Source organism: Culex quinquefasciatus, chromosome 1 (genome assembly GCF_015732765.1).
Source record: "Culex quinquefasciatus strain JHB chromosome 1, VPISU_Cqui_1.0_pri_paternal, whole genome shotgun sequence".
Taxonomy (NCBI): Eukaryota; Metazoa; Arthropoda; class Insecta; order Diptera; family Culicidae; genus Culex; species Culex quinquefasciatus.
Genome location: NC_051861.1, coordinates 99637591 through 99654397, shown reverse-complemented (window position 1 = coordinate 99654397; position 16807 = coordinate 99637591). Strand labels below are relative to the sequence as shown.

At 36.6% G+C, this 16807-nt stretch overlaps 2 protein-coding genes across 9 annotated transcripts in view; one reads left to right on the top strand and one right to left on the bottom strand.

The window, feature by feature from the left end:
• Positions 1-1321, bottom strand: part of LOC6049034 (uridine phosphorylase 1) — a 43664-nt gene extending 42343 nt beyond the window's left edge. For 2 of the 8 annotated variants that reach the window (XM_038248200.1, XM_038248201.1), the window contains exon 1: positions 1163-1305. The gene's annotated coding sequence lies outside the window, so the exon portion shown is untranslated. Of the gene's footprint in view, positions 1-920; positions 1124-1162 lie in introns of those variants that run through there. The other 6 variants (XM_038248196.1, XM_038248197.1, XM_038248195.1 and 3 more) reach the window with 6 other exon arrangements.
• Positions 1322-15063: 13742 nt separating this feature from the next.
• On the top strand, positions 15064-16135 carry LOC6049031 (ankyrin repeat and SAM domain-containing protein 6). Its single transcript, XM_001865829.2, has 3 exons — positions 15064-15221; positions 15283-15595; positions 15663-16135. The coding sequence occupies exons 1-3, from the start codon at positions 15206-15208 to the stop codon at positions 15937-15939; spliced, it is 606 nt and encodes a 201-aa protein (XP_001865864.1). The 5' UTR covers positions 15064-15205; the 3' UTR covers positions 15940-16135.
• Positions 16136-16807: the final 672 nt, after the last annotated feature.

Here is a 16807-nt window from a genome sequence, read left to right as displayed (position 1 = left end):
TTTGACCTTAAAAACTCAAGATATAATCATTAAAAATCTTAAAATTGCTTGCATTTGCGTAAACTTTAATGAAGTTTGTAGATTTTGGCTGAAAGGTCTTTTAAACACTTCCAAATGTATTTTTGAACACTTCCAAATTCAGGAATGGTTTCATTTTTGGCAATTTCAGCAAACTACTGAAAACCTGATATTTTAAAACAACAATAACTTTTTTTATAATAGCCTCCAACCTTAGATGAAAGTTAGAAAATTTTGCGCTCACGGTAAAAATCTTTTTGGCCCATGGAAATTGTTCTAATAATTGGACGATTTTGCTGTGAACAAATTAAAACCTCGGCATTTTTTGCTTTGAATTTTGACGTATTCAGAATCTTCAGGAAATTTCATAAAATTTTAGGTGTTGGAGTAGAATTGCATACAAACTTTAGTTTGAAACTAAATATATCTAATTTAACTTAAGTCGTCTTGTTTCAATGCTCAAAACGATACTTCACACGAAAGCAACACGATCACGAACGGGGTAAAGCTCGCGACCATCTCTAACCGCGCGCCACCGATTTTCCCTCCCCACCCCACACACACACACACACAAACTCTCTCACACACATAATTCGGTGTGGTGGGAAATATGCGGGAAAAAGGTGGCGGATATCGATTTTCTCCGGGTGTCTGCCCGTAACTTTGGCCACTAAGCTCTCCCGACCCCCCTGCCATGATGCGGTGGTGGTCGGTGGCGGGAAGAGGCAAATTTTCCAAAGAAAAAAAAACCCGCACAGGATTGTAAAAGTCATTTTACCCGGCAGGAGGAGCAAGTTTTTTCATTAAAATTATCAAGCCTGCCAGTTGCATCGTATTTGGGTTGGGAAAACTTTTTCCTCAGATAAAACTCCCAGTAATGAGCAATAAAATGTAAACTATACCTTGGGTGTTTCGATGAAATTGTTGCTCTGACTAAATCCGGCTCATAGTTGATTTCACTTTTCCAAAATCGATAATTCTTCTCAAATTTCAAACATTTGATCTCGGTTCACGGAAAAGGAAATTGTGGCGTCACAGCAACTTAAAATTACACACAATTTTCTTTCTTCTTCTTTGATTTCGAAAATACCGCACACAAAAATCACACTCCCTTTCAAACTCTTCGGAAAAACCCCCAATTTACCTTTTACCCCAACTCCGGTCGCGACAACTAAGCGCACAACACACACCCTAAAGCACGGACTTACACGGACTGACTGACCGGCTGAAGGAATAACGCAATGGTACCACCCGACTCGACGAAGGCTTCGAGCGTAAAAAAGGAACACACGGCCGAGGAGCAGATTTTAAAGGAGCTCTGTCGGCGTCATCCGACGACGACGATGGTGGCGCACGGTGGGATTTAGGGTGGTGGACAAAATTGGATTCGCAAAGGGTAAAAAAAAACAAAACATACTAGACCGATTCTTCGGCTCCTTTTCAAAAAATTCCCAAGTTTTTTTCAGCGTTTTGGCTGTAGTGGCACAATTAAAGAAGAAACCCCCCAATGTTATTACATATTTGAAAAGATAATTGATTTTCCAACATAGAAATGACATGCATAATGAACAATATTATACCTGTGCTTCTCCTGAAATGAAAATGTAGCGTGACGGGACAACATCGTAAAACTGGAATTTTAAAAGGCACACCAAAAAAATCGACACAGTTTTGCCAGATTGATTTTTTAAAACTTTTATAAAAAATCACATTGAAAATCGAAAAAAGTTACATTTTGGTGTAGCTTCGCTAAGAATCGGTCACTATAACTTATTAGTTATGGGTAATTCTCCACCAACTCACACAAAATCGGAAAAAGTTGCCCCCTTCGATTTTCGTGAAACTTTGTTCTAAGGGGTAATTTTGATCCCTGATCACGAATGCGAGGTCCATTTTTCGATATCTCGTGACGATGGGGCGGTACGACCCCTTTCATTTTTCTGGTTTTTTACTAAGACACGTTTTTCAGTGATTTGTAGCTCGCAACCGTGAAGAGATAAAAATGTGGTGTCAAGGGACTTTTGTGTAAAATTAGACACCCGATTTGATGGAATACTCAAAATTCCGAAAAAAAAACTATTTTTCATCAAAAAACTAACTTAATCCACATATGTGGTTGGAGCCTTCCTCGCCTATTACCAACAATGGCTGATATGATGGAATTGTACAAAAATTTCATCTATTTTTTAGATCCGGAATAAAAAAGTACATAATTTTCACATAAATGGCCATACCTCGAGACAGGGTTGCCAGATCATCAAAGTTTTGGACTCGTTGGAAAGGTCTTGTGATAACCTAACCAACGATGGGTTGGATGGTGGAACCGGACATAGTATACATACATTTAAGTGAGATCCGGCTTCCAAAAAGTACATCAATACCACTTAAGTGGCCATATCTCGAGACAGGGTTGCCAGATCTTCAATGTTTTGGACTCATTGGAAAGGTTTTTTGATAATCTAACCAACGATGGGTCGGATGATGGATCCGGACATAGTTTACATACATTTATGTGAGATCCGGCTTCCAAAAAGTACATCAATACCACTTAAGTGGCCATATATCGAGACAGGGTTGCCAGATCTTCAATGTTTTAGGCTCATTGGAAAGGTCTTTTGATAACCTAACCAACGATGGGTCGGATGATAGACCCGGACATAGTTTACATACATTTAAGTGAGATCCGGATAAATGTGAAAACACATTTTTATACATAACTTTTGAACTATTTATCGAAACTTCAGTCTGTATAAAACTCGATCTATGGGACCCTAAACCAAGTCGAATGCAACAGGTTCGGATCAAATCGGTCCAGCCAGTGTCGAGAAACATGAGCTAGTTTGTTGGTCACATACATACATACACACACACAGAGTTGCGTTGGAGAATTTGAACGGTGTGCGTCGCGGTCCTCGCGCAGGATTTTCGTTGCCGTTTTCGTCTTTGTTGTTCCCCCGATTGTGTGTGTATTTCGATCCGGGCGGTTTCGGGATGTTTGACAGTTGCGTTGGAGAATTTGAACGGTGCGCGTCGCGGTCATCACGCAGGATTTTCGTTGCCGTTTCCGTCTTTGTTGTCCCCCCGATTGTGTGTGTATTTCGATCCGGGTGGTTTCGGGATGTTTGACAGTTGCGTTGGAGAATATGAACGGTGTGCGTCGCGGTCCTCGCGCAGGATTTTCGTTGCCGTTTCCGTCTTTGTTGTCCCCCCGATTGTGCGTGTATTTCGATCCGGGCGGTTTCGCGTTTTCGCATTTTAGTTGGTTTTATCTTTCCACAGCCGGCTGTCTAAGATTAAATCATTTATGCTAAACTCAACACCAAATAACCGGGAATAGTCTCATCCGCATACTCCGACTGATTGCCTTGAGAATGCATAATACATCACACCATTAAACAAAATTTATTGATTATTGGGTCGCATCATCATCCTCTATGTTGAATCCTGGCCATTACCCTTACCCACTAACAAAATCCCAAGTAGAAGTAGTTTTCCGGCACACGCGGGGTGTGGATATCGTATAGAACCCACCCTTGGTAGCAGCCTGTGCTAACTAACATTCCCGTCCCATTCCCTCGAGATCTACAAACTGACATGGCGGGCGCCGTTGGTGGCCAACGACTGTTTCCTATTCACACCGGCTCTAGTTTTGATGATCGTGATGTTTTATCTTTTCAGCGCATTCATGCATGCTGTTGATAAGGGAAACATCATTTGATCGTTGAAGCGTGTGACCGGTTGTGCTGATGGGATATTATGGTCCTGTTCAGCAACGGAGAAGGACAACCATGGGTGGTCTCTCATGCTCATGCTCATGCTCATGCTCACATACATACATACACACACACATACACACAGACATTTGTTCAGTTTTCGATTCTGAGTCGATATGTATACTATAAGGCTACCATCTGTACGGATTTTTTCCTTACCATACGGATTTTTGAACCTCTTCGCGGATTTTTAACAGGCCGGAATTTTTGTAGGGAATTTTACGCATAGTACGGATTTGTACGGAGTTTTAATAACTTTTTAATCATATAATTGCTAAAAGCTTTTGTTAACAAGAAATTTTTATTTTCTGTGAGTTTGATTTAAAAAGGGAGAGTTTTAAGGGGTTTCCTCAATTCAAACTTGTTTATCAATAATTCTAGAGTTTTTGAACTATTGTCTTTCTTATGTTGATAGGACCTTTAAAAAAAACTCTAGAATTGTTCTTTTAGAAATTCCTTACTAAATATATTTATCCATTTCCAAAGGCTTTCTGAAACTTGTGAAAACATTTGAACATTTGAATTAACAAATCTAGAGTATTTTTAAAGGTCCTATAAACTGTTGTGTTTCACATGTTATAGTTTTCAATAAAAAAAAAACTCTGGAAAAGTGTTCGTGAAAACACTAAAGCTAAGAACAAGATTGTCCGTTCGACGCAGTGGTGAACGCAGAACGCTGTGCCAGTTCGATTTTTCCATCAACTGTCAGTCGAACAATCTGCAGGGGTTGCTTTGTTCAATGGTCGATGACTGGCAGGCTATGATGACAGGCGCAAAATTTTGCGTTTGCGTTCAGGCCTGACGGACAATCTTGTTCTTACCTTAAGAACGATAGCGATAATTTGATGATCAGGCGATAATTTGTGTACATGTACTTAGTTTTAAGCACACCATTTGGGCATGTGGTGCCTGTTGGTGTTAAACAAATAAACAAATAAACAAATTTGATAGCAAACTTGACATTTCGTAAACTTTTTAACATTTGATAAAAAAAATTAAGAACACGCACTATTGCGACTTGTCAAAATGGCTTGGGAAATTTTAATTTTCTAAAAAATGATCAAAGTGAGCCGTCCTGCTCACCTGTCAATCGCAATTTTAAAGTGCGAATGTCCAGTTTGGTGGAAACTGCGATTGGAAATGTAAATAAACAACTGCTGGTTGCCAAGTTTTTTGAAATTTTATTGTCAAAAGTGCGGGCCAAATCCAAGTTACAGTGCAAGGATCAATAATGATTTGATTCAAATCACGGTTTATTTTATGAATACTTTTAAACGTGCAAGTCAAAAGCACTCTGATATTGTTGATTCTCAAATTTATTTAATTTAATTTATCTAAATAAGTCATTGACAATTTTTGTTACACCATTGTGTCATATCGGCAAAGTGTACGGATTTTTGATCAGCAAGAGTTGGTAGCCTTATGTATACATGTAGGTGGGTCTACGACCTTTTTATACAAAGTTCATTTTTAGAGCAGGATTATAGCCTTACCTCAGTGAGGAAGGCAAAAAAGTTTAAAAATAATTCTAAAATCGCTGCCATTTCCCGTTACTCAACTGTCAAAAATCGTGAGTCCCCTATTTCGAATACAGGTCTGATTATTTTGGCCAATATTTCTAACATTGTTTCATATGACAACTATGGCACAAGACGGACGGCATTCATTTCGTCAAATAAATGTTAAGACCGATGCAAATATTAAAAAAAAAACTATTTGTCCCTTGGCTCTGCCCGATGTCAAGAAGGGGAGGGGGGCGGGGTTGTGGGCAAAAATATAAAAATTTAAATAACAAGCCATGATCTAAACATTTGAATGAAAAAGTGTTTTAATATGCTTTTTTGCAATTCCGTCGTGAAACTACTTACATTTCCTGTCATTCTTGAACGACGACATAGCCTACTTTTCTGTACCAAAAATAACAGAATCGAATAGCAACACTTTTCAAAATAAATGCTGAAAAGTTCTACTTTTCAGCACTCAAATGGGTGCTGAAAAGTTGAACTTTTCAGCACTTGTTTCGAAAAGTAACACTTTTCAATATTTTTTTGATTTAAACGATTTAATGACAAAATACATGAAAATTCGACATAAAATTTCACTCAGTGTGTGTTTTTTGGAATTGCAAAAAATGTTGTATGGAACTCGTTGCAAAACTTGATTTTTTCAGCACTCTTCGTATTTATCCAACTCGGTGAACCTCATTGGATAAATGTACGACTCGTGCTGAAAATATCCTCTTTTTGCAACTTGTTGCATAAACTACTATTTTACACTAGGTCAGTAGTTTTCAAAAAAATGTAAAATTTGACGAAAACAAAAATTTTAGCCAATTTTTTTTTTGCGTACTGTACAACAACATTTTCAGAAACTCAAGAGATTTTTGAATAAACTCAAACTTGCTAAAAACGCAGACAAGCGCATTTTATATCCATTGAAATTAGAATATTTTTTGAAAAAAAAAGTTTGCCCCTAAAGTGAGGGGGAGGGGGAAGACGTGACAAAAATTTTAAAGCATATTTGTACCAGCCTAAAAGTTGAACTTTTCAGCACTTGTTTTTATTGAATGATCTGACTAAATACATGGAAATTTGACTTAAAATTTCATTCAAAGGGTGTATTTCGGAATTGCCAAAAAAAATTTAAGCAACTTGTTGCAAAACATGATTTTTTCAGCACACGTCGTATTTATCCAACTAGGTACGATTCGTGCTGAAAAAATCTTCCTTTTGAAACTTGTTGCATGATAGTACTTTATGTAACAAGTTGCAAAAATGAAGACTTTTTCGAGTCGTACATTTATCCAACGAGGTTCACTGAGTTGGATAAATACGACGAATCAAGTTTTGCAACAAGCTGCTAACATTTTTTTTGCAATTCCGAAAGACACCCTTTGAATGAAATTTTAAGTTAAATGACCATGTATTTTGTCAATCCACCGTTTAAATCTAAACAGCATCCATTTCAATTCTGAAAAGTAGAACTTTTCGCCATTTGTTTTGAAAAGTGTTTCTATTCGAAGCTATTTTTTTGGGTAGAGAAAAGTAGCCTGGTTCGTCGTTCTAGAATGACAGGAAAAGTAAGTAGTTTCACGATGGAATTGCAAAAACTACTATTCCCGAACTTGCGCCATAGCTCAACAGATAATATTTTTTGTTATCAAAAATTGATATTTTTCAAAAATGGTTATTTTGCGCAATCTGATTTCTTGTAAAAAAAAAAGCAAAACACAGGTTATTTTTTAAGAGTGTAAATATTTTTCTGACAATTTTTCCTAAGACAGAGATTTTTTCTATAATTTCAACCGAAAGTGCATAGAACTTGAAATTGTTCACTTTGTTAAAATAAAAAGATTTAAACGTATTTTGCATCTTAAATTAAATTTTTAAATTTACCGGTTTCCATATCGTTGCCTTTGTACTCTCTTATGCTAAGTAGGTAGGAAAACCAGCAGACTTATAGTACAAGAGAGCTAGAGGCATCGATATGTTGATATTTTCCAAAAATCATCATTTAAAAAACACAACTTCGGTACCGGATTTTGCTCCATCCTATCGAGAAATTAAAAGTGAGATTGTGTGAGTGCAACATGGAGTAAAACTTTTTGAAAAGCCTTGGTAAGCTTTACAGCAAGCCTGCCCAACGTCCGGCCCGCGGGCCGGATCCGGCCCGTGAAGCCATTTCATCCGGCCCGCGACGGCTTTTCAAAAATGTTCTATGACCGGCCCTGTTCATGGACTGTTCATGAAATATTCAATAAATAAACTGAGTGTTTAAATTAAAAAATAAGCATGAGATTAAATATTCACGCAAGCAAAAATTTAACGAGAAAAATTTTGGTTTTTTATTTGTTTTTTTTTTTTTGCTATAAAATGTTACTAATTCAACGTATTATTTGGATTTTGCCTTTGTATTTTCAAAGATTTTTGTTTCAAAATCTAACATTCTTCATGTTTGAATTTAATTCTTATCATTTCTATATTGATGACTTCAGAATTAATCAATTAACTGAAAAATGGCTTAAAAAAAATTATCCATTTCGTGAGAATGTGAAATAAAACTGAAGTTTTTCTTTTTTTAGGAACTTGATTAAAATTGAGTTTAAAATTCAAATATCGTTTTTTTCAGAACATCTTTTCAGTGATAAACTTGTGTTTGAAAAAAAAAGCTTTTTAAAAGCAAATTATTAAGACCGAAGAAAAAATAGCTGCAAATATTTTTAAAATATTGAAATGTTAAAATGACTCAATAAATCTGGGAGCATAAAATATATGACACGTTCTTCAGTATATTTTTCATAAACTTCGATAGTTTAAAGAAGTTCAATGAACTAAACATGAAAACTACTCAATATATATTTTTCTACACGTTTTAAAATTTGTTTGTTTAAAATCTTTTAAAATGTTTTATAAAATATATTTCAATAAAGGTGAACAACAACGCAAAAACTTTTTTTTGTTTCATTACGCTTGGATCCAAATTATTTGGATCCAAATTTCGTTTAGATAGTTTTTGTCAAGCCTCATTGATTTCTTTTATACATGGCTGTGTTGGCAATCAAGCTTTCAAAAAAAACTTGCAACGACCAGTTACATTTGAATGTTTTGCATTTTTTTTTTACTAATTTTTAAATTAATTATATCAAGGTATTGAATAGCAATCTACAAAACCAATAACAATAAATGAAAAAAAAAAAACTAAATGAAAATAAAAGAAATGAACACATTTTTCAATGTTTTGATTCTTATTTTCAACACTAGTTTATTCATTTGATTACATGAAAAGAACCTATAAGAATAATTTTATGAAAAAAATGTTTACTTTTTCAATTTTTATCAAACATTGGTTCCGGCCCGTCACTGCTTCAGAAAAATCAGATCTGGCCCGCAGGGCCAAAAGGTTGGGCACCCCTGCTTTACAGCAACTGCATAGAAAATTTAACTCCATGTTGCAATTTGACAGGTAAGCATAAAATATGCCGTTTTAGTCACCCATGCCCCTAGTACATTTTCATTTCGATTCGTGATTTTTTCGAGAAAGATTTATCGATACTGGATTTCAAAACAATTGAAATATCACGTGAATTGAAAAACAAATCTTTTTGTTAGGCTTTTTTACTTATCGGAGATTTTATAATTGTTTGTATTTCAATTAAAATGTTAATGCAACGTTAATAAATTCTACTACAAAATTTCATGCAAAAAAAAATCCTGGCCACAGCTGCAGAATGCACATTTGAAAAATCAACAAACAATTTGAATTTAAATTTTAAATAAAATTAATTTTGAATGAAAATGTCCATAGTCCACATCTCAACCACGCGAGGACCCACGAAACGTAATCAAAAATTTTGCTTCTTCGTTGACTCGCTCTTCCCTTCCCGAGTCGTCGTCGTCGTCGGTCATCGCGGTCGCACCGCTTTGCCTTCGTCCTCTCGCCCCATGTGATAAGATTGGGCCCGAAGGCGACGGGGTTTTTTTTCGGGAGTTGCTCGGGGCCAAGCACGCACACGCGCACTTCCAGGTCACCGACGACGAGACACGGTCGTGTCCCAACCAAAAAGCAACGGCAGATGATGCCTCGCGGGCCAGTTGTCAGTCAAAGCAAACAAGGTGACACAATGGCGGTGGTGGTGGCGGCGGAAGCTTTTGTTGTGGCGGAATGCATTGTGCCCTTTGTGTTTGAGCTTTTCTTTTTTTGGGAGTTTTTTTTTCTTTCATGGAGACGCGTGGTAACTTGTTACATGGTGGAGTGTCGTGGTAGTTTGACTTTGTTTTCTCCCTGAACGGCTGCAGACCTTTTCCTATCCACAAGACTGAAAACAATTTAAAATGCCATAAACTAAAAAAATACTTGCAATGCTTTGATTCACTTTTATTTGCAATTATGGAAAGACTTTCTTGTGATCTCTCGAATAAATGTATCAATCGAGAGATCACAAAAAGGGTTTCCATAATTGCAAATAAAAGTTAATCAAACCTCTGCAAATTTCGTCGTTAAATTAACAATTTTGTACATTTAGGTTTTCGACAATGTTTGTTAGTTTTTGTTCACAAAAAGTCTAAAATTAAAATTTTCGAGATGTATTAATATTTTCAAGGGGATCAAAAAAGGCATCTTTCGATCCACCGAGAAGAATGGTCAACAGTTTTTCCACCGAGATGGATTTTGAAAAAAGGTGATTTTTGGAAAAAGATCAAGAACTTAAAAAAAGTGTCATTTTTTAAATGCTAAATCGAATTTTCAATGCCTTATTTTTTAAATAGTTTAATGTTTTAAAGATGTCGCTTAACGCATGTCGCTTAACGCAATACTGTAATCCCCGTTCGATCCAGTTGACTAATTTGTTTTGTCTAAAACTCATGAAAAAAAAAACTAAAAACGGAATTTGGGAATTTAATTTTAAGAGATACAATGAAACCCCGATGGTTTGACACCAATTGTTGTCAAACGAACGGGGTCACTTTTGAACTTGACACCCTCTTTACACGGAGCTCATACACACTACGAAACGATTGGTTTGATAGTAATTGTGTGTCCCGTGTAAAAAGTGACAGTTCATCACTTTTCAGGTTGACTTTGTGCACAGTGGGCGAAATCGGACCCAAAATCGGACTTAATTCATCGCGGCTGGTTCCTGTGCAAGCAAACTAGTGTCTCTTATGTAAAAAAAAATCTAGGCAATCGATTGGTGATGGTTTCATCCATCGCACAAAACGGCTAGGGGTCCATTTTGCCCCGATTCCCCATTTTTCAACAATTTTTCATTAATTTATTAAGGATGCTTCATGAGGCCATCCAAAATACACTTAACTTATGTTAAAAATGTCCCTGGAATCCATTAAAAATAACCACATACACCGCAAAAATCATCTAGGGCACGTTTAACCCCAATTCCGCTATAAAATCATTTTGGACTATTCAAATGTTAGGTCAGTTTTTAAAAACCTGAAAATATTTTCATCGGAAAGATCAGACAATTTTACATAAGAATGATCCTATGTTTACGTTGAGAGTGAGCAGGAAACACTCTTTGTTGACAATCTAACATTGGCCTAACATTTAAAAATTAAGTTATCATTCTTCGAGTATATTTGCCTTTCTTACTAAAGAAAGGTATAGGTTTTACTTTAAGGCTGGACGTCATTTTCATCTTCGTAAATATGTCGATTCAGCATGAATTTTCTTCGGAAAAATCGTCAAAAAATCACACTGCATCGATTTTAGACGCTCTATCGATTCACCTTGACAGAACTCGCCTATCTCCAACCCTCGAATTTTGAGAAAATAAATTCCGTGGAGTTCGAGTGATGTCCGTGTGTGGTAAATTTTTTGCCAAATTTTGTGTCGCGTAATCCTCGGCTCCCCTATTTTCGATTTTGATTGTTCCAAGTGCATTTGAAAAGTGGTGTGCTGAACAAGGGTCAATTTGAGACCGAATTTCGAAATATCCATCTGTTTTCGGATACGGCCAGACTTTTCAACAAAATACACAGTTTTCAAATGAAAATATGGTCATTTTTTTTCATTTTCATATCATTTATTTATCTCAAAAATTGCATTTTTCAAGCTCTACAACCTCCCAAATTTTCATCCAGATCCATAATCTGGTTCTGGAGTTAGAGCCATTTGATTAACCTACCAAAAGAAAAAAATCCCTAAAAAAAGGTAATAAAAGCCCACCTGGTGGCCTTTGCCAACACTTTTCATTTCCGATTTTATCCGAAATTTCTTTCTACATGCATAGTACAGACCATGAGTGAGCATCTGAAACAAATTTGACATCTATCGGCAATCCGGATCAATTTTTAGAGCGATTTACTTTTTGCCTTTCTTACTAAAGAAAGGTATAGGTTTTACTTTAAGGCTGGACGTCATTTTCATCTTCGTAAATATGTCGATTCAGCATGAATTTTCTTCGGAAAAATCGTCAAAAAATCACACTGCATCGATTTTAGACGTTGTCAAGTTGAGCTTCTAATGCTGGCGCGTACTGCTGGCGCGTCTTGTTATTGGAATCCAATATACTCTATTATGTGTTGGGTGCCCTATCGATTTTCATTTGCTACTATAGATATCGTATATTTTTCGGCTCTTTAGTATTATCATTATATGCAGAACTGTCCAGTATTTGTTTTGAAACCTGCGACATGAGACCATTATGCGATTTAAATTTTGTCATTTATTTTTGTTGTGTGGTGGTCTAGAGGTTTGTGTCCTAACTAATATTTTATCTAGATCAGAGGCAAAAGATTTAAATCTTGAGAAACATTGAGGTGAATTTGAAAGAGCTTTTAGAGGGTGGGGATCTTTTTAGAAAGTGGGGATCTTCTTCGAAAGTTTTTGGCTTGCTTCTTGTTGTTGGGTGAAAAAGGAAAGCTTTGATCGCAAGCGAGCGAGGGAGAGAACTTATATTCCTTTCCTCTCCACACTCGCGCTCACCGCACACGGCGCCTTGTGCTAAAGAGGCGATGGTGTAGAGCTAAGTATAACTTCAAGCGTTGTGTTGTTGTTTTTTTTCGTTGCCAACTGGTGCTTCTTCTCGCTCGCGGGCAAAAAATCGCTGGCAACAGTGTCTGCGGCACATTCTGAACTGCCGCGCGGCGTGTACCTTTGAAAAAACGGAGAATACCAACACACAAAAGGCTCGTACCGAAGCTAAAAAACCAAAACCGCGGTGTGCGTTGTCACTGGCGCATGGGAAGCTTGCTATGATCGCGTTTGTCATAAACGTTTGTTTGATTACAAACTTACAAACATATTGTACGATTGAAAATATTCTTATGGTGAAAATTGCGTTTTTTATTTCTTTATAAATCATATCATTTATAATACATTGCTTTCATCATAAGACCTTCTTTTGTGCTGACGTTATAAATAAACAAAGTAGATGTTATGAATTGAAAAAAGTTCTACCATTGTTATATTCTTTAGTAAGAAAGGCTCTATCTCACCCCAGGTGGGATTAAATCGGGTTTTTTTCTGTAAACCCTAAGATTGAAACATTTTTTACGCTTAATTTTAAGTTTTTTGCCATACAATTTTGATAGAGGTCTACACAAAAAAGGAATTATAGTATTCAAAAAATGTATCTTAAGAATGGATTTTCTTATCGATGGCCTGAAAAGTCTTAACAAAATTAAAACCAAAAATATTGTAGAACAAGATGTGAAAATAATTTGGCAGTCGAAAAACAACGATACTTATTTTAAAAATAACTTGACGACAGCAAAAACGCAATAAAAAAAGCCACTCTTTTCAAAAGGTTCAAATTCAGTGGTTACTTTTTTTAAAAAAGGAAACATGAAAAAAAAGTTTTTTTTACATATAAAATTGGTTCGTAGAGATAAAGGAATTTGACAACCGTTACTTATTTTGCATAGCTTTTTCTAATGTGGCATGGAACTGCTCCTAAGGGGTTACATACATGTAAAGAATCACAAAATTTCATATTACAGAAAATTCACTGAATGCACTAAAATAGTAGTTTATGCAACAAGTTGCAAAAAGAGGATTTTTTACAGTAGAACTTTGCAGCATTTATTTTGAAAAGTGTTGCTATTCGATTCTGTTATTTTTGGTACAGAAAAGTAGGCTATTTTGTCGTTCAAGAATGACAGGAAAAGTAGTTTCACGACGGAATTACAAAAAAAAATATTTTCAATCCCTCCTGAAAGTTTTATGAAGATATTTCGTGACTCAACTCAGTAAGAGACGATTTAAGTTCACAATTTTGCCATGCGCAAAGCGAACTGTCAAACTTTGTTAACTTTTTTCTCTAAATATCGAGTTGATTTACGAGTGTCACCGATATCTCGAGATGGTTATGGACCAAATTAGCTGAAATTTGGGGCGAATTTTGAAAATCGGCCTTCACACAAGACCAGTTTAACGAATTTTCACCAACATTTTGAGCCGATTTGGTCAAAGTAGTGTTGAGATATCGTGGCACTCTTTTTTTGAAATTGTTAACTTCAAATAGCAAAATCTCGGCAATTATACAACCAAATATCTTCAAATTAATAGATGAAATTGTCTTTTTTAATGCCCAGCAAAAAGGTTTTTAAAAAGGTTGCAATGTGTGCTCATACCAACCTCTGACATTTTTTTACGGTTTACATGTACCGTAAACCGGGGTGACTTTGATAGGATTTCAATTTGTTTTTGGAATATTTTCCAACAAGTAAGGTTTTTCTCAAGATTATTATTTTTAAAACATGTACTGGGGTAGGCCACACAAAGTCCATGCACTATTTGGAAAAAAAAAGTTTTTTCAATAGTGTTTAGAAAAATAGTTACGTTGAAAATTCCTAGTTCAAATTCCGGGGTGACTTTGATAGTCATAGTTTTTCTTGTTAAAATCATATTTAAGATGTTCAAACTTTATTTGTACGTTAAATGTAGCATCACTAAAGTAGCTGATATAGTTTTTAAGAAAAAGAAAACAAAGTTTATATTTAGTAAACTTAGTTTTTAAGCTTTTTAACAAAATACATATAAATTTTAGGTAAAATTGTTGGAAAGTCGGAATTTTGCCTGAAATTTGTTAAAATTAGTTTTGTTTGTAGAATTATCGATTTATATTGCATTTTATACTGAATTCGAAGCACGAATCACAAGTTTTCACATTTTACATGCAATTTGTTCAACTGAAATTGCATATAAATTTCGAGATTTTTTTAAATTGTGTTTCAAAACCAAATATAATTTATTATTTACAAACTTATTTAACCTTCACCTAGTGGAAAATTGTTCAAAGAATCCGAAAATGCATTCCGTTTTCCGATTCAAAATCATGTTCATTGAGAAAATCATGACACTTTGAGAAGTTTAAAAAATGTTTTGAAAAGTTCTTCTTGAGGTACTTTGAACGCTTCTCTATCACGGTCAGTATGATTCTAAGCCATTTCGTACGTATTTTAATTGTACTCTTCATTTTGCGGAAAAATCGCAAACCTATCAAAGTCACCCCGTTTTACGGTACGTAACCCCTCAAGTGATCTGGGAGTGTGTGATTCAAGATGGCGGCCAATATGGCGGTTGTGCATTTTTTGAATACTTTTTTGGTAGTGTGACAGATGAACGACCACTAGAACTGAACTAATTTGAGGTCACTGAATTCAAATGCTAGAAATTAAAACAAAATACAAATGTAAAAAATTGAAAATTGTGATCCTTTGAAGACAGAAATGCTAATAACAAAAATCGGTATATTTGCCCTATAGAACCATAAAATCGCATTTTCCATAACATCGCCAAACACGCATAGGCATTAAATTCGAAGCAGTTGCCACCATTTCTATTGCGCTGTTGTTGCATTGTCTTCCCTGAGCACAATACATTACTTTTACAATTGATATCGACACACAGTGTGAGATTTGGTGACCATCGTGATTGCAGCTTTTTCCGACAAAATGTTCCACCAACGAGGTAATTGATTGTTATATATTTTGCATCATTTGAAATCACATTGAATTCTTCAACCCCGCAGTCCCGACGCCCACCGTGACCACCGTTATGGTGTCGCCCAAGATCTTCAAGTTCTCGCCGGAATCGCTGGCCGCCGTGGACGTGTCGTTCGAGTCGTACAAGCAGCAGTCGAAACCGCGCAAGCGCAGCTTCTCGCCGATCGTCCACGAGCAGAAAATGCGATCGCCCAACATCTCCCCGATCGAAATCAGCAGCAAGACCAAGACGACGACGACGACGTCGATCCGGATGACGCCCCGGCATGTCAACACGCCACGGCCAAAGGACTTTAAGCGGCCCATCGTGCCGAAGGTGCTGATCGACACCAGTAAGCTGTAAGTTTGAGCAAAAAAAAAACAATTCTTTCTGGAAGATTCGTTTCATTTCTATTGTTCTCTGCAGATCAACCGGCATGATGACGGCCAAGGAGCAGCGGAACCGCAGCATCATCCTGGGTACGCCCCTGGCCAAGCGGCAGCTCGAACATCGCATCACGGTGGCCAACATCTTGCGCGATCTGGACCTGGCCCGGTACATCGACGTGATGGTGCGCGAGGAGATCGACCTGGTGGTGTTCCTGACGCTGTCCGAGGACGACCTGCACACGATCGGAATCGACTGCCAGCGGGACATTGAGCTGATTCTGGGCAAGGTGGCCGAGCTGAACAGCTGTCTGTGAAGGCGGTTTTTACTTTTTTGAAAATTAGTGTTAAATGTTTTCATTTTTTATACTTACGTACGAAGATTGTGATGCTTGAACTTCTTATTTGATGTGTTGTGTTGTAATTAGGTATTAGATTTATGAAAATCATTCAATGTTTTCCGTCTTAGTAGTGCTAAATAATTTAACAAATACAATATGATTCGACTGATAACACTTTTCTTTGTAAAAATTACAATTTTATCGATATCGATCTCGATATCGAGATCGATCTGGTTGATGTGCACCGTTAAGCAGAAAAATCAGATAATTCCATTTAGGGGAAATATACTCATTCTCGTCAGTCACCTATCTTCGGCATATGGAGCGGCATTAGCAGCACAATTTCTCATCACTTTGAATGTACTCACCATCACACAAAAGATGAAAGCTCAACCGCTTGACAAAAGTCGTCATTACCATCTTTTCACTTGCGCTAACGTTTTTACAGCGTTTTTGTTATAAAATTGCTTACAACTGCCGGCAAAACACTCTCTTGCGCATACTTTAGATTTTCACGTGAAAACTAATCCCGAAACATGTAATTAATTAGAAAGCGCTAACAAAACAACAAATGCCCTAAGTCACTCAAAGTTTTACCTATTTTCGTCGCTGGCTGACAAAAAAAACCGAGCGAGAAGCGAAGGCAAGTAAAGAACAAAGACCGGAGACCAACACCACTAGCACAACATGTCAATGAGAGTCAGTGATGCCAAGAGGCTTTCTATGGAAATACTACTTTTAGTTTGACTTACTTTAAGTTGCATACCCATGAACACTGAACACTGCCGATATTAGAAATTGCGTGGGCTCCCGTGCATTCACGTTTGACTGGAATAGACTTAGG

Coding starts and splice junctions, on each gene's coding strand:
- LOC6049031 (XM_001865829.2), top strand. Junction 15,596..15,662: donor CTGATCGACACCAGTAAGCT/GTAAGTTTGAGC, acceptor TGTTCTCTGCAG/ATCAACCGGCATGATGACGG.